This window comes from Petaurus breviceps, unplaced genomic scaffold (genome assembly GCF_028583685.1).
Source record: "Petaurus breviceps papuanus isolate PSGF00001 unplaced genomic scaffold, PetGlider_PUasm1.0 90740, whole genome shotgun sequence".
NCBI lineage: Eukaryota > Metazoa > Chordata > Mammalia > Diprotodontia > Petauridae > Petaurus > Petaurus breviceps.
In genome coordinates this window covers 4,056,413-4,074,663 of record NW_027187330.1, presented here as the reverse complement: position 1 = coordinate 4,074,663, position 18,251 = coordinate 4,056,413, and the positions used below count along the sequence as shown (strand labels likewise).

The following is an 18,251-nucleotide window of genomic DNA, read 5'->3' as shown; positions in this document are numbered from 1 at the left end:
AGAGAGAGAGAGAGAGAGAGAGAGAGAGAGAGAGAGAGAGAGAGAAGCAAATAAAATCTTAGGGAGAATATTGGAAACAATCAGAGATACTTGCCAGAAATGACAAGGGGTGGGTGAACCCTTTAGAGTTCTAATTCTGTTCATATCTGATTAAAATGTCACTGTCAGTGAGGGAGAGATTCCCTAGGGGACTTCCCCTCTGGATCTGTGCTTGTCCCTGTGCTATCTAACATTTTTACTCCTGGCATAGATAAAGACAAAGATGATATGCTCATCAGATTTTCAAATGAGATGATACAAAGCTGGGAGGGATAGTTAACACACTGGATCCAAAAGCATCTTGACATGTTACAGGATTGGGCTAAGTCTAATAAGATAAGATTCATTAGGGATGAATATAAAGTCTTATGCTTAGGTACAAAAAAGATATCAATCATCCAAGTACAAAATAGTTAGATGACAGGTTCAAAGAAGATCTGAGACTTTTCGTAGACTGCATGCTCATAGAAGTCAACAATGGATGTAATTGTACCCCCCCCACACACATATATACATATATACATATACGTACATATATCTATGTATATCTATTTATGTCTGTCTATCCATCTATCTATTGGTGTCTGTCTATCCATCCATCTATCTATCTATCTATCTATCTATCTATCTATCTATCTATCTATCTATCTAGCTATCTATCTAGCTATCTATCTAGCTATCTATCTAGCTATCCATCCATCCATCTATCTATCTATCTATCTATCTATCTATCTATCTATCTATCTAGCTATCTATCTAGCTATCTATCTAGCTATCTATCTAGCTATCCATCCATCCATCTATCTATCTATCATCTATCTATCCATCTATATCGATAGAGATATCGCTGTCTTGAGGGCGTTAAGAGAAGCTTAGCTTCCAGGAATAGCTTTGCTTCCTATTGCTTTGTTTCACTCCCCCCTTGTTGGGAGTACTGAGTTTAGCTCTGGGTGCCATAGTTTAAAAAGGACCTGGAAAAGCTGGAGAGTATTCACAGGGAGGCAACCAGCATGGTAAAGGGCCTTGAGTCTGTTGCCATATGAAGGTCAGTTGAGTGAACTAGGCCAGTTTAGCCTGGGGAAGAGAAGATGCAGAAGGAACACAATAACTGTCATGAAGTATTTGATAAGCTGTTGTGAAGGAGGACTAGACTTGGAACTTGCTTTTGTTTGTTGGCTTAGTGTTTTTGGCCTAGGAGCGATGGGTGAAAGTTGCTGAGAGGCCAGTTTAAGCTTGACATTAGAAAAACCATTAGAATTGTTCAAGAGTAGAACGGATCACCTTGGTAAGTGGTATGTTTTCTCAACTTCTTGGTCCTCTTGAAAGGCTAGATGCCCACTTGTCAGATAGGTTATGGTGGGATTCCTTTTATATATGCTTTGGATGAGATGGTTGCTTACATTCTTTCCAATGCTCCACTGAGATTTGGTGAAGTTTGTCACTTGAAAATACAGTAAGAAGCTTCTCTATAGCATCAGTTGACCCATTGATTAGCATTCTATTTTCATTTAGCCAATTAATATCAATTTGCTCTTACAGTAAAGCTATTTGCTGAGAGATATAGCAGAATAGAAAAATAAACTCATCTACTGCCCTCCTTTCCCTGACAAAAACCCCTCAACAGAACAGAGAGCTGACACTCCCTTATACCACCTCTGCCCTTGGAGAGTAGGCTTAGAGGTAACTACAAAGCCTTCCCTCTGCCAAGTTCATTGCCAAGTATGGCACAGATGATGGGGCTGCCCAGTCCTTCCTAGTCTTGGCAAACTCTGACATGGACTCTGGTTCTTAGACCCCCGTTGCTCTCCCAGCCTTTGAAAGCTCATAATGTCTCAGTTTCCTCTCTTCCATCTCCAGTAACCGTTGGCCCAAGTCAGGACACAACAGAGTCAGAAGCAACCCCAGAACCATAACCTGGCATCACATGGCTCTTGGTGGGCAGCCCAGGCCACCGGGAACTCTCCTCACCAACAGCTCCTAGCACTTACTGCCTTGTTTATGGGTTACAGGCTATCATCCCATTAACTAGCTGAATTACTTTTGGTAGAATTGGGCTTCATTTTTGCTGCCCACTTTCTCTTTTCCTTCTCACAGACATTGTTCGGAGTGATGTTGCCTTGGATAAGCAGAAGGGCTGCAAGATCGCCCAGCACCCAGATGTAATGTTGGAACTTCAGAGGGAGAAGGCAGCTCAGATGCACTTGGTTCTCCTCAAAGAACAATTCTCCAATACGTACAGTAACCTCATATTAACAGGTAAGGCCACTGAGGTCCACTGACCCCACCACAGCAAGTTCCTGGCTTATATCAGTTAGCAGTCTGAAGTTTTGGATTTACCAGAGTGGTACCCTGCTGAAATATTTTTTTTTCCAATTTTATCCTTTATTTAGTTGCGATGACTTTTGTTTTCCTATAACAAATATTTCATGTGGCTGCTATGTATGTTTTTGGCCAAAGATTGTAGACTATTCTGCATGTATATTTTCAAATGTCAGAATCGATGAGGAGCTAATGGAGGTTTGTAAAACTATGCCTTGCTAAATATGTGTGTGTTCATTTGAAAGAATGACTAAATTTAGTATGCTTAAAGAGGTAGCTATTTTCATATTTCTGTGAAGCTAGTAAATATAAATAAGTGATAATGACCTGTAGACAAGAGTTGGGATTATTTTATTCCCAATGGAGTTTTAATTCTTTGGGGAATTTGATTTTCTCTAATGGAGCCCACAGGCATTGAGAATAGACACCATCCCTTATGTCCTTATATGAGTTCTAATAGGAAAAGGAAAGACGGATGGTGATTTTAGGAGAGAAGATCCTCAAGATAGAATGAGAAGCAGCCAACAAGAAGGCTTGCTGATAACATAGATAGGATGAATCTGGGAGCCTTAAGGTATTTGCAATGCTACAACAGCAGACAATGGTGTGAGAATTCTCAAGAATGGTTTAGGATTTTAGATGAAAGCAGCAAATGATAGGAGTCACCCTGTTTCTCTTGAGGGAAACAAGGAAGTCCCACCACCTCTTGACCTAAATAAAGCCTAATAAACCCAGAACGTGTGTTCACCTTGTTTGTGGAGGTTTGAGAAAAGTTGGGATGTTGGCTAAGCCATGAACAAATCACATTTTTTTTACACCCCAAATGCAAATGGGAAAAAAAGTTTTTACTCCCATTTTAGGCTCCTTGACATTTCTCCAGGAATCTCCATGTGACAAACACATTGTTTTCCATTTTGAAAAATCTCAAAGCACTCCCCTGTCTTCCATTTTCAACCTGGTGAGAAAACCAGAAGGATGAAATGAAAGCTGAACCCAAAGGTGTCTTTGAATAGGGGTTATGGATGTTGCCAAAATCTCCTTCTTCCTATGGTAGGTTGATAAAAGTTGGGAACATAAATGATAGCTTGGTGTATTCAAATGCTTGGCTGAGAGTACTCAGAACTCCCTGAGTTCCCTCTGTTGTACCACATGTAAGTGTGTTGGAGGGGATACCTATCTTTGCCAGTCCCAATAGGCTGCATCAGAAAAACAGCTGACTGATATCCTCAAGGTAGTTAAGAACATTGTGATTTTTCACTTTCTTCTCTGGTCTAGCTTTTATATTTTTGCCCAAATGAAGGTGTCAGAGCTTGGAGTCCTTGAATGTGTTACAGAAGAGAGCTCAGGGTAAGAAACCCTAGCCCTCACCCAGTTATCTTTGAATGTGGCTAAAGGACACATTATCTTTGAAAACGCAAGCATGGTCTATTGGCTTCAATGGAGTCTTTTCCAATTTTCAGTAACATAATCCCCTTGGATGTTTATTCCCAGTTCAAACTGTTGGAATCAACATTGTCAACTTTTACCCTGACAACTTGCTTACTTTCTCCTAAACAAACTTACCCCAGTAAAGAGGCTTTTCCCTGCTCTCGCTTCTCTCTGAGCTGCTTCAAAGCATCCTCAGGCATTTTCCACATTTTTCACCCAAAAGGCCAGGGCCCGAGGTGGTACCTTTTTACCCTTGGAGCCCTTGGAGTTTCCCATTTTGTTTACATGAGAGTTCAGAAGGTTTGAGCTCCAGGTGTTGGGAAATGATGGAGTCACAGCAGCTTAGCACCAGCAGTAAAACTATTTTAATGTCCGTTAACTAAGTCTTTGATTTTGAGCAGTGTGGTTTTCTAATTGTTGTGAAGTTTAATCCTTGATTTCTTATATAAATCTTGAGAACATGGTCTCCAGACAGCTAAACATAATATTTGAACATAACTAAACTAACTCTTGTAAATATTTCCCTTTTCGGTGATGAATGTGTATTGGTAAGGGGGGCAAGGTTGAAGGGGTAGAGACCTCTCTAACGGAGCGACTTTCCTTACCCACTTATTTAGAACATCTACTCTAGGGTTTCTGCTTGGTGATGGACTAGTTCTTTTATACAACTCCCCCATGACGTTTGAAATATTGGTAAGGGAAATATTTATGTGTCTGGTACTGGTGGAAGGACAATGGGCTTCTAGATTCTTAGGAGGAGGCATCTTTCTACATGTTTTCTCCACTTTCACCCATTTATTAAAGCCTTAGGGTGATAAGAACCTCAAGGGTATCCCTGTTGTCCATTTCTCAGATTCCTGAGAGCCCATAGCATAGCTTCATGCAATGCTGGTGTGATAGCTACACAATCATTGTCACTGTCACTGTTTTACAGATGAGGACTAGAAATGGGCAGAAAAGGTTGCCATAAACATAGTGACCATTAAATGGAATGGATTGGGAAAGTTGGTTCAATGATTTCAGGAAGGAGGAAAAGTGGAATTTTTTACACAGAGACCAGTGTGGATACACAAGGAATTCAATTAGTAACTTAGATTAAAAAAAAAAAAGAAACATATAAAAGAGGGAAGCAAGATCAGGTGATAGTGAATGAGTATGAAAGTATGGCATGATCCTATGATGTCAGGAAAGCAATGTTGGCAGAAAAAGCAGGATTGAAAAGGAATAGGACCTTTTTGGGAATTGGATGGGATGATACTGACAACAGAGTGAAGATAAAGCTGCTGATTTCTTATTTTGCTTCTGTTTTCTTGGCCAAAGAGAATGACCTCTGTATTTGGAATAGCTGAACAAACAGGAAGTTTGATACTCAAGACAGTAAGGAGATAAATAAAAGCGTATCTAGCTGCCCTTGATTATTTCAAGTAACATAGTCCAGAAAAAACTTGGGGACTAAAAGAATTAGCAGGTGTGATTGCTGTCAATAATATTTGAAAGGTCGTGGAAAATGGGGGAGGTACCATAAGATTGGAGGAATACAAATTTGTCCCAATTTTTGAAGAAAAGGGAGAGAGGCTGTTGGGCAGTGAGCTTGACTTCAATTCCTGGGAATATTTTAGGACAGCTTATGTAAGAGATGGTTGTTGAACATCTACAAAGTCAAGTTGTGATTTCAAAGAGTCAAGAATGGCTTTATCAAGAATAGATCATGCCATTCTAACCTCATTTCCTTTTTTGAAAGGATTAGCAAGCCAATAGTTGCGGGCTATGTGAGGGATATAGTTTACCTAGATTTTCTCAATGCTTTGGACAAATTCTGTCATGCTGTTCTTAAGGAGAATATGGAGAAAGGTATGGAAAGATGATAATACAATTAGATTAATTCAGAATTGGTTGTGTGGTCAGAAACAATAAATAGTGGTTAACAGTTCAGTGTCATTGACGTACTTGGCAGGAGGGCTCCAGTAAGGTATCACAGGGATCTATGTTTGGCCCTGTGTTTTTCAACAATTTTACCAATAACTGGGATAGATGATATTTTCATGAGACACAAAGTGGGGAGGGAGAGCTACCACTCTGTATGATCCAAAAAGATCTTGACAGGCTATATAGCCTTGGATTGAATATAATAAAATGAAATTCAGTAGGAATGAATATAAACTTGGGAAGTTATGTTTATTTTATGCTCAAGTACAAGATGGGGACCAGAATTGTTATACAATTAGACAACAATTTTCTGAAAAATTTTTGAGAGTTTTAGTGGACTTCCAGCTCAACATGAGTCATTGGTGTGATATGGAAGACAGAAAAAGGCTAATGTAAATCGATCCTGGGTTCATTTAATAAAGGAATAGTTTTAGGAATAAGGAGGTCATAACCCCACTGTGCTCCACCCTCATGTGCAGGCAGTACTGTGTTCAGCTCTGGCTCCCATGGTTTACTAAGGATGTTGAAAAGCTGGATAGTGTCCAGTGGAGAGCAAGAAGGAGAGTAAATAAATGGTATTGACTTTATGTAATATAAAGGTTTGTTGAAGGATCTGGGTGTGTCTAACCTGGAAAAGAGAAGGCCAAAGGAGAATATCATTGGTATCAAATATTTGATGGTCTGTAAAATGCAGGATGACTAGACCAAAGGTCAGAACTAGGAGTAATGTATTTTTGCTCAGCGGTGTATTTACTGGGCCTGGTATTTAACTGAGAGACAGCATGGGTTGGGTAAGGTTGGGCCTTTTGATGTGGGTACAACACTATGGGCTGTAGATATAAATGGCTTTCCACTGGAGCCTAAATAGGCCTGAAGGCCTGGTTCTTCTGTGTCCAGTCTGCATCAAAACCTCTAGAGGAACCTTCTCCAGAGCACTCAGATTTTGTCTCTATGCCCCCTACTACTACCATTGTCCATCACCCTCGAACTGTGGTTACTGCAGTCATTGGTCCTAGCTGGTCTTTTGGTCTTCAGCCCATCTGCTGACTCATCTTGTATATAGTGGTCAGATTGGTCTTTAGAAAATGCTACTTATGTCATGTGTCATCAGCACCTACAACTCATCAGGTCCCAAGTTAAACTCTTCTTCCCTGCCCTTTCCCCCAATCCCAACCCTCAAACAAAAAGCTTTTGCTTCATTTGTCTTTCATCTCTTTTAATAGGATCATTATCATTCTCCCATCTTTAATTTTCCTATCGTCTTTCCCTGCTGTGTACAATCAGTCATTAAATCTTGTCAGTTCTTATGAAATGTGTCTCCTCCATCCCCTTCCTTGATAAACTGGAAAGTGTCCAGAAGAGGTGGTTGGTGAAGAACCTTGAATCTATTTCATATGGAATTAGAAGAACTGGGCTTGGTTCTCTGGGAGAAGAGAAAGCTCAGAGGCAATATGCTGCTAGCCCTCATAAAGGATCGGTAAGTTACTTTTCCATTCTGGCTTCCAATACCTTAATTCATTTCCTAATTACTCCTCTTGGAGTATTTCAGTAATCTCCTAAATGGTCCATTAGCTTCTGTTCTCTGTACTTTAATCCATCCTTCCAACTATTGTTAATATAATTAAAATGTTGCTTTAATTGTGTTATTTTCCCCCTACTTTAAACAAACAAACCATTCACTGGTGCCATACTGTTTGCAGAATAAACTTGTAGCTCCTGAAAATGATATTTCTGCAGTTGTTTTGGAGTGAGTGGTGACTAGTTTATATAACCAGGTTGAGAAGTGAATGCTGTGCCAACCTATGTCAATTTATGATATTTCTATCACAGAGAATTCATTCTTTAACACCACTTCATCAGTGAGATCCTGTGTTTTCAGGTTAGAAATGACAAAACACACGGAACATGTTTATAGGATCATAAATTTGGTTCTAGAAAAAAACCTTTGGTTGTGGAAAGGTCATCTAGTCTAACTACATTTAAAAAAGATAAAATTGGTTTCTTAAAATTCAACAAGCATTTTTTTCCTTTCTTCTCCTTTTTCCTTTCCCCTCCAAATAGAGCAACAAAAGAAAAAAAGAAGAAAAAAGAAAACCTTTGTAACAAATATGCATAGTTAAGCAAGACAAATGACCACATTGGCCACGTCAAAAATGTATGCTTCATTCTACATCTTGAATCCATCTCCTCCTCTGTTAAGAGGTACAACCCCATTCATTTTACAGTTAAGTATACTGAGATTGAGGGAGATTGGGCCTTTCTCAAGATCACACAGCCAGCAAGTAGAAGAGCCCCCTCCTCTCTAAGATGGCTCCTTCCATGTGCTATGGATGTATCTTGTATGTTTCTATTTACACACTTATCCATTCCCTATTATGGGGGAGATGGAGGTGCGGCACCCCTGCTCTGGAAAATCTGTGTAAAATTTTTTGACCCTTCCTTCATACCAGAGAAGTTTGAATTATTATGGTATTAAAAGATAAAGTATGTTGATATTATACAATACTCTCCATATAGTTTATGCATTTCTGAGTTTCTACATTTTTTCTATGTTGTCTGCTGGCCTTTGTGTGTCATTTATGGCTTCTTCAAAACTGCCCTCCAAAATTCCCATTTAATTTCTTATGCCGCCCCATGATAAATAGAAACTATGAAGGGATAACTGTATACATCTTGTCTCCCCCTAATATTAGAATATTAGCTCATTGAGGACAGGGACTATTCATGGTTTTTCTTTTATCCTTGTTGTCACCACATTGCCGGACATATAGCAGATGCTTAATTAAATGCTCCTTAATTAATTGACTGATCCACACTCTGGCCCCAATCTACTTTCCCAGAATTATCTCTTGCTACTCAGCCAAGCAGAACCATTCCCTAGGTCTCAACACAGTGTCTGCTCCACGTTTTTCCACAAACTACCCCTTACCCCTCTCCTTCCTCCACCCCATTTATTGAAATTATACTCCCTTCGAGGACCAGCTGAATATCATCTCCATTATGAAGCATTTCCAGATCATTCCAGGCATAAATCCTCTTTCCTACTTTCCTAGTAACATTTAACCAATACACCAGAGGGGTTCAATCAATCAGAAACATATATTAAAGGTTCGCTGTGGGCTAAGCCTCTTCAGATAGTCCCTGATCTCAAGAAGCTTACATTGGGGAGATAACATGCAAATAATTCTGTACATGTAAGTTCTTTATGAATAGAAATTATTTTATTGGTTTTGGTTGTTTCCTCACTTCCTGTCTGGGCTCTTAATAAATACTTATTGATTGATTGATATGAGATATATACAGAGTAGATGGGGGTGGGGGATAATATCAGAGGGGAAATTACTAGCAGCTGGGGGTGAGGAAGGAGGCCTCCTGAAGAAGAAGATGGGATTTCAGCTGAGACTTGAGGAGTGAAGAGGACATTGCCTTCCAAGCCTGGGGCACAGCCAATGCAAAGGTATGATGATGGGAGGTAATAATAACACAATAATGATGATGATGATAGCTAGCATTTATAGAGCACTTTAAGGTTTGCAAAACCCTCTGCAAATAAGTCATTTGATCCTCCCAACAACCTTGGAAGGTAGGTGCTATTATTAAAAAAATCTGTGATTTCACTAGTGTTGGTATTCTCTCCACTGGTGCAGATTGTAGCCCCTTTCTTATCTAAACCTAGGCTTTATAAGTTCCTGTGGCCAAAAAAATTCAGTCTTTGTTGCTGGCCTTCTGGACATGAGCTTTTCCAAAATTATCTGGGCGATTCTTGCACAATAGGCATATAATATGTTGCCAGGACCAGATTTGGGGCCTTTCTGTCTTGTTAGCATTGATCAAAATAGGGCATTTCACCAGCATCGAGTTCAGGAAACTGCTGTGCTGGCTTTTCCTGTAGTTATTGTTACCACTACTAACTAAAGACATTATAATGGACATTTCTGTGACATTTTAAGGTTCGCAGGGCACTTTATGGACTTTATCTCAGTGGATACGGAGAGCTGGGCCTGGAATCAGGAAGACCTGAGTTTAAATTCAGGCTCAGACACTTACTAGCTATGTGACCCTGGGCGGTTTCATAGTAAGACCACCGGCTCCTCAGGGTTGTTGTGAGGACTGGAGAGGCCAAAGTGCTTAGGATAGTGCCTGGCTCATAGTCAGTGCTGTGGAATTGTTAACTCTAGACAGGTCACTTTGTCTCTTATTTTGGCCTCAGTTCCCCCATCTGTAAAATGGAGATAATAAGAGTACTGGTTACCTACCTCCAAGGGTTGTGAGGATCAAGTGAGTTAATAATTGTAAAGCCGTTGGCACAGTACTGGGCACATAGTAAGCACTGTGTCAGCGTTAGTTATCATTATTATTGGGCAGCTAGGTGTTGCACTGGATAGAGGGCTGGACCTTGAGTGACAGAGATTCATCTCCTTAAGTTTAAATCCAGCCTCAGACACTTACCAGCTGTGTGACCCTGGGCAAGTCATTTAATTCTGTTTGCCTCAGTTTCCTCATCTGTAAAATGAGCTGGAGAAGGAAACGGCCAACCCTCCAGTATCTCTGCCAAGAAAGCCCCAAATGGGGTCATGACAGAAACTGCTTAGCAATAACAACAGTCGTTATTGTCATTTTTGTCATTGTGTCCCCAGTGCCTAGCATGGCACCTTTCACATAGTGATTATTCAGTGTATATTTATTGATTGACTTCTCCAAAGTCACACAGCTAGCATGTCAGGCTTTCCTGACTCCAAATCCCCAACTCTCTCTTCTCCTACATGTGGGAGAATGGGGACAACATGGCAGTTAGCACTGAATACTGTCTAAGAAACATGTGAAGGTGGGCTACAGTGGCCAGGTGGTCTTTGTGGTCTCCGTGTGCAAAAAAAAAAAAATAGACTGTGTACTTCTGTTTCCTTTTTCCTTTTCCTAAAAACCTCTACTTTGATACAGTGAAGTCAGGCCAGGTGGTTTTATGGTCAGAGCGCAAGTGAGGGAGTCTGGAGATCAGCTATCACTCAAAGAGTCCTTATTATTGTCATTGTGTTTACACAATGATGCTCTTCACTCCTTTGCCCCTGTTTCCTCAGGTGCCCAGAATACCTAAGGCTTAGTAATTTATATTTATATGGCACTTTATGATTAAAAAGCACTTCAAAGGGCAACTAGATGGTGCAGTGAATAGGGCACTGGCCTTGGAGTCTGGAGGAGCTGAGTTCAAATTCCACCTGTCATTTAACACTTACTAGCCGTGTAACCTTAGGCAAGTCACTTAACCCCAATTGCCTCTCCAAAAAGAAAAAAAGGAAAAAAAAAAGAGCACTTCAAAAACCCTGTGAAGTAGAGCAAAGTTATTAATGTCTCCATTTTGCAGATGAAGAATGTCTAGGTTGCATTGACAGTGGAGTTATCCCAAGGATAGCAAATGATTACCCAAAACTACAACTCCATCTCTTCTGACTCTAAGACCACTTTTCTTTCCATTAATCTAAGCTGCACTTTCTTAAGGAAAGAAAAAAAGTCTTAAGTGTTTTCAAAGAGTATGAGCACCCAAAGTCTGAAAATGTTTCATGGAGGTAGCAACGTTTCATTATCTCTAGGCAGAGACTTCAGAAAAGGGTTTAAATCAATCTTATAATGAGATTTCTCGTGCCTCAGACACTTTGAACTCTTTGAAAGAATGGTATTAGATAAGCCTTAGCTGGTACTAATAATTCTGCCTGATTACATTTAAATGAATCCCCAAGTTGGAACAGAAGAGAAGTTAGATGGCATTTACTTATCTCAAATAAGCCTAATGCTATTACTGGTAAAATGAAATGCTGAATATGGGAAAGGCAGAATTCGTTCCCCAGTGAAATGGGAAACACCTGGCCTTTCCCAGCCTCCTCATCCTCCTTGGGTTCCACAGGGCTGAGCCCTACTTGGGTGCTCTCTAGTGAACCGTTCCATTAGTGAAGGATGCTGCTTCCAAAGTACCTCTACGCCCTTTTGCTTGGGATGTAGGTGACTGATGAGGCAGGGGTTGGGAGCATAAGCCTTACCTTTGTGTTAAGTGCAGAGCACAGACTATCTCATGGGCACCCCTGCCCAGTTAGTGTCCTGTGTTGTTCTCCTGAGAACATGAAGCATCTGAATGCTGCATCTTAGGTCTGTTCTCCTCCCCCTTCACCCCATTTTAAAATTAAAAAATAATGAATAGCTAGCATTTTCATAGGACCTTGAAGTTTGCAAAATGTTTTACAATATATTATTTCATTTGGTCCTCATGAGGACCCTGTGAGGTAGGTGCTATTTGATCCCCATTTTACAGATGAAGACACTGAGACTGAGAGAGGTTAATGAATTTGCCCAGGGTCACACTGTTAAGTATCTGAGGTAAGATTTGAACCCAGACCTTTCTGACTCCAGATCCAGAGCTTGTATGCTGTGTGCTCTTGTCCCTTCCCTTTCTACATTTTTTTTGGTAGGTAGTAATACCTACTTCCATACTTGCAAATGGCACTTTTTACACAGATTATTTCCAAATCTATATTATCTTCTGTTATAATATTATTATATACCAAAACGTCGTGGTTATTTGTGTAATAATAAGGATAGCATTTTTATAGGCCTTTAAGATTTGCAAAGTACATTACACATTATCTCATTTGAAATTGACAATAGTCATTTGAGGAATAGTAGATTTACTATTCCCACTTTACAGATGAGGAGATTGAGTCTGGGAGAAGTTAAATGACCTGCCTGAAGTCCCACAACCAGTAAGTACCTGAGGCAGAACTTGAATGGGGTGGGGTCTCCTGACTCCAGGACTTGGCTCTATGCACTCTACCACCCAGCTGCTTCATCTCTTGTGAGCACATTAAGGTCCTAGAATAAGAGTTAGGTTAGGGATGTGAGCTCAGGTAGAAACCCATCCCTGCCACTGCATATTGACTTAGAAAACAACAAATTCACATTATCTATTTTACTGTTTTCAAATTTTATTTTGTCAGACATTTCCCAGTTAGCATTTTAATTTGATTTAGGCCACATTTCTGGGAGTTTTGCCTAGTTCATCTCTCATTTTACAGATGAGAAAACTGAGGATCAGAAAACTTAAGTCACCCAGGGAGTAATTGGTAGAACAAGGATCCAAACTCAAGACTCTATCTCAGGGGTCTGTACCCCATACCATGGTCTTACCCCTTAAGTCCTTATGTCTTATTTACTGATGCTAGCTCCCTCAATACCTGGATTTTTTTTGTTAATAATAATTTCATTTTGTACTTAATTAAAAAAAACTTTTATGCTTAATAAATGCAATAAGGGAGAAACTGTTGATATGGACTACTTCAGTGCTTCTCATTCCCATCTTTATGTCAAAATTTAAAATATATTTTGAAAATATATTTAGATATAAAATATATTCAATTTAAATATATATTAAATACATTTAAATATATTTAAATATAAATATATTAAACTTACATTTTGAAAATATATTTTAAATATAAAATATATGCAATTTAGATACATTTTGAAAATACATTTTTAAATATGAAATATACTCAATTTAAATACATTTTGAAAATATATTTTAAATATAAAATATACTCAATTTAAATACATTTTGAAAATGTGTTTTAAATATAAAATATATTCAATTTAAACACATTTTGAAAATATATTTAAATATAAAATATATTCAATTTAAATACATTTCAAAAATATATTTTAAATATAAAATATATTCAATTTAAATACATTTTGAAAATATATTTAAAATATACAATATATTCAATTTAAATATATTTTGAAAATATATTTAAATCTATTTTTAATTAGCTTTTGGTTTTAGCTAGTTTTGTTTCTCAGTAAGAGAGATGAATGCGATGCTTCCCCGCTCTCAGTTTCAGTTGCCAGTCAAAAGAATTCTTCCTGACATAGCCAGCCCACACACAACGAAGACTCGGTAAAATTCCTAGGTCATTTCTGTGTCATATGTTCAGCATTTGCAGATGTGTGCAGCTGTGGAGTTGCCAGTCTTTTCCTTTAAATAAAAAACCCAAACCCCAAACCCCGAAAAGTTATGTGATATCTTAAGATACGTTTCTGTTAGAAACTCATAGGTTCAGAACTGGGAGGGGTGTTAGTGGTCATCTCATACTACATACACATTTAACAGATGAGGAAACTGAGACCCAGAAAGGCCAAGAGATTTGTCTGGAATCACATACACAACCAGGATTTGAATCTAGGTCCTCTTAAGTCCAGAACCAGTGGTCTAGTCTTTGAATGAACAGTTATCATAGGTAATCCACAAAAGGTAAAAACCATCTTTTATGAGGTTCTGGATACTTTCTGTTGTGCAAATACTGATTAAAGAGATAAATTTTCTGTGTAGTCTAAACCCCAAACTACAAGTAGACAGAATTTCATTTTAAGCATTTTTATTTCTACATTTGGGGCTGTAATGACAAGTAATGGTGGCCAAAAAACTCTTTAGAGCTATGCTTCCTTCGGGCTATACAAGAGGAGGGTCACCACAGACCATAGGCTGATCTTTCAGCCGTGAAAGTTGAGACCTTTGAATTGGTTCATTTACATCTAATTAGACTGTGAGATAACCATCTCACAATACTCAAACTCAAATAAGACTTATTAATACCAGAGACCTCATTGATTCATTCACATTAAGAAAATAATATGTTTCCAGGGACTGGATAATTATGGCTCCCAGTTAGAGGACATGCTTGCCTGCATTGAGGTATCTGGAAATCTAATTAGGCATTAGGAGGTTTTTGAGTGGATATGGAATAGTTGAGTAGTACTGAGGGAGAGTGGCCCCAAAGTATGTTTCATTCTAGTGAAAGGTTTTTGGTTTTTTTCCTAGTATAGAGCACACATCTTTTGAATGACTGGCTATCTCTCCCTGGGGCCTTGCTAAATAAACCCTGACATTATTATTACTCAACAACTTGCCTTTTTATAGATCTTGTGATGACAATGCCCTCTTCTTTGCTTTTGTTATTACATTGTCATTTCCACCTTTTTAATATGTAGGCATAGTTTCCAGGTTTGTTGCTCATTTCCTATTGATCATTGGTGTTGAGAAAGCTGTAACTTAAATCAGTGTTGAATTTCAGAGAGCTGGGGGTGGGAAGGCCTTCTCTGACCTGTTAGAGTTTCAAGGCCATGAAAATCTGAAGAAGGTTTGTAGCTTTTACTAAATCTCATAATAATATGTAAATAAATTCTCTCTTGCATTCTGTTCCTAATATCACCACCCAAGTTCAGATTCTTATAACCTCCTTAGAATAACCTCTATTTGGTGTCTTTGCCTTCATCCTCTTTTCTCTTTAGTCTGTTCTGTGGACTGCTGCCTAAGTAATCTTAAACTCTGTTGCTTGCCTATGTTCCCTTGGGAAAGTCATTTTCTCTTGGCTCTGGTTTATTCATCTGTAAAATGGGGGGAATGGAGGGATGGTGGATTAAATGGCTCTAAAATTCCTTTCAGTTCTAAACCCACAGTCACTGCCTTCAAAGTTCCTGATCTATATCTTGCCACTGGACGCAGATGGCTCTGGAAGAGAAAGTGACACTTGTGACCTTGCACAGCCCTCCCTCACTCAAATCCAAGTCAACTGCGTGTCATGTCATCTTCTCCCTGATGCCACGGTCCTCTTCGAGAATAAAGGACAAACTACAACCACAAGCTTATGGGAGACACTCTGAACTCCTTAAGCTGGCATTAGAGTCTCTCCATGCTATTTCCAAACTACCTTTAGTCTTATTTCATTCACTTTTCCTTAAACTCTTCTCTCTCTCTTTCTAGTCTTCTTACTTTGGCTAAGGTCATTTCCTCCAAAATTTCTTTCTATTTGCTGAAGTCCTATTCATCCTTCAAATTTCAACATCTATTCCACTTTGATGAAACTTCCCAGATTTCAATCAGAAATGATCCCTTCTTCTTTTCAATGCTCACAGTAACTTGTACCCTTCCTGCATTTTCACAGTTTGTGTGAAATTTGTATCATTCTCATAACTAAGGTTATGAAAATCTAAAACCCTCCAAAGGCTATGAAAAGCTAAAACACTCCGAAGGTTATAAAAATCTAGGATTTGTGATTTTTGCCATAAAGATGGTAAAGTCCTTGAAGGTAGAGACCCATTATGTCTTCTTCAATAATAAATAATTCTTCAGATATTTATTATATAATTACTATGTGCAGCGAAGCCTGGCATATTGGATAGAGTGGCTAGATTTGACTTGTCATCAAGAATACCTGAGTTCAGATCCCATCTTCAATACGTACTGGCCATCTAAGCCTGGCTATCATTTAACCTCTGAGCACCCTGTATAGTTGTCTAGAGTAGATGTGGATTGTCTTTAGCAGAGATTCCTCCACTAGGAGTTCTCTGTACTAGGGAGATCACAGAGCCAGTATCCCCACGAAAAGTGGGCAAGACACCGTCCTAAGTTCTAGAGAGAGATGAAAAACAACACAGTCTGTGATCTCAAGATTTTGACATGTTGGTAGGTGGGGGATGAGAAATGTAATTAAATAATGGTGATGCTAGTTAGTGTATTTTTATTTGAGATTGAGATCTCTGGGTATAATCAAGGAAGGCTCCATAGAGAAAATAGTTCCTGAATTGGGTTTTGAAGGTAGAAAAAAGATTTCAACAAGTGGAGATGTAGGAAGAATCTGTTTTAGGGCCCCGGGGTGGTACATGCAGATGCATGGGAACAGGAGAGGGCAGGATGAGATTGAGGAATGATAAGGAGTCCCATTTTGGCTAGCATTTTGAGTATGTGAAAGGGAATGATGAGAAATAAGATTGGCAGTCTTATTAAGGCAAATGCTAGCTCACTGGTTGGTTGGGTGTTGTCCTTCGTTCTCAAAGAGGACCAAAATGACATCACTGTGCTAGAGTCAAGTTTCATTGTGTCCGACTGTGGCTGATCAGAGCAACATGAACTCGGAATGTTCTATCACAGGTTGGGTGCAAATAGTCTGTGTGAACATTTGGGGCAGATACTGTAAATCTGTGCATCCTGTGTTTCCTTTGAGCTGTTTCAGTTCTGCTTTGCTCACAGAACATAGCACCTTCTCTGATGCGGGCATGCCATGCTGAATGGTCCTGTGCTGGTGCCTCCTATGTCACACCATCAATTGCAGAGTTCTTGAGAGATACCCTGAGAGTGTGCTTCTATCACTTCTTCTGACTACCATGTGAACGCTTGCCCTGTATGAGTTCTCCATAAAATAGTCTTTTTGGCAAGCATACGTTTTGCATGTGAACAACATGGCAGTCCATTAGAGTTGTGCTCTCTTTTGAATACTTGGCAGTTTAGTTTGAGTGGAGACCCCAGTGTTTGGTACCTTATCCTGCCAGGTGATCTTCAGAATCTTCCCAAGACAATTCAAATAGAAGTGATTCAGTTTCCTGTCATGGCGTTGGTAGACTGTCCAGATTTCACAAGCATACAACAGTGAGGTCAGCACCACAGCTTCGTAGACCTTCAGGTCATCTTCTATTCTTTTTTGTTCCTAGAGCATATTGCTTTAAATGTAGTAAAATGTTTATTGAACTGCATTGAATTGATACAGTTCTCTATGTTCTAGGAAACTATATCTAGGCAAGGAGAGAATGTCCTGGGGGAAATCCAAGAGCAGGTATCTGGGTGATTACCTGGTGATGGTCAACGTTAGGGTTTTCTCTGCTGTTTTTTGAGTGTGAGCAAAGTGGGTCCAAGTTAAGCAGGGAATTTCATGAGAAAGTTACAAAATCAATTAACAAGCATGTAATAAGCATCTGCCATGTTCCAGACATTGAGCTGGATGCTGAGGATCAAGTGAGATAATTCCTGATCTTAAGGAGCTTGCATCCTGATAGGGGAGACAACAGGGACAGGTGTGTCTGTACAGCACAAATATGTACTGAACACATGCAAAGGAAATGCACAATAGTTAGTTTCAAGGTGTTGTTGTTATTTGTCCTTTGTTTTTGAAGGGGACCACTACATCATGAAAGTGATGCCACGACATAACAAGTGAATTGGACTTAGGTGGGTGTGGGCTGTGCCAAGTCACTAGCCTCACTTTCTCCTATGGAATCATCTGGGTCCAGTGGTCAGATATACATCAGGATGACTGGAGGGAAGGCAGTAGCAGTTGGGAGACTCAAGAAAGGCGTGGCGCTTGAGCTACGTCTTAGAGGAAGCATGAGGGATTCTTGGAGGTAGATGTGAGGAGGGAGGGCATTCCAGGCATATGGGATGGCCCCTGAAGAGGCAAAAAGATGGCAGATGGAGTGCCATGAGTGAGGAGCAGAAAGAAGACCAGTTAAGCCAACCACATGAGTTAACCAAGCCTGGATAATTATGATCCTGAAGCTGGAGATGGAAAGATAAAGGAGATTCTACCAAGGGAAAAGTAGAAGGACTTGGTCATGGAGAGGACATGTTATTGTTGTTCAGCCACATACAACTTTTCATGACCCTGTTTGGGGTTTTCTTGGTGTAATGCGAATGTAAATTTTAAAGATCTTCCCTGCCCCTAGGCTAA

General features: G+C 39.4%; 1 protein-coding gene across 1 annotated transcript in view; it reads left to right on the top strand.

Moving 5' to 3' along the window:
• Positions 1-18,251, top strand: part of HPSE2 (heparanase 2 (inactive)) — a 730,895-nt gene that overhangs the window by 76,056 nt on the left and 636,588 nt on the right. Inside the window, exon 3 of the mRNA XM_069067170.1 lies at positions 2,134-2,295. Within this exon, the coding sequence (XP_068923271.1) occupies positions 2,134-2,295 (162 nt within the window). The remainder of the gene's footprint in view (positions 1-2,133; positions 2,296-18,251) is intronic.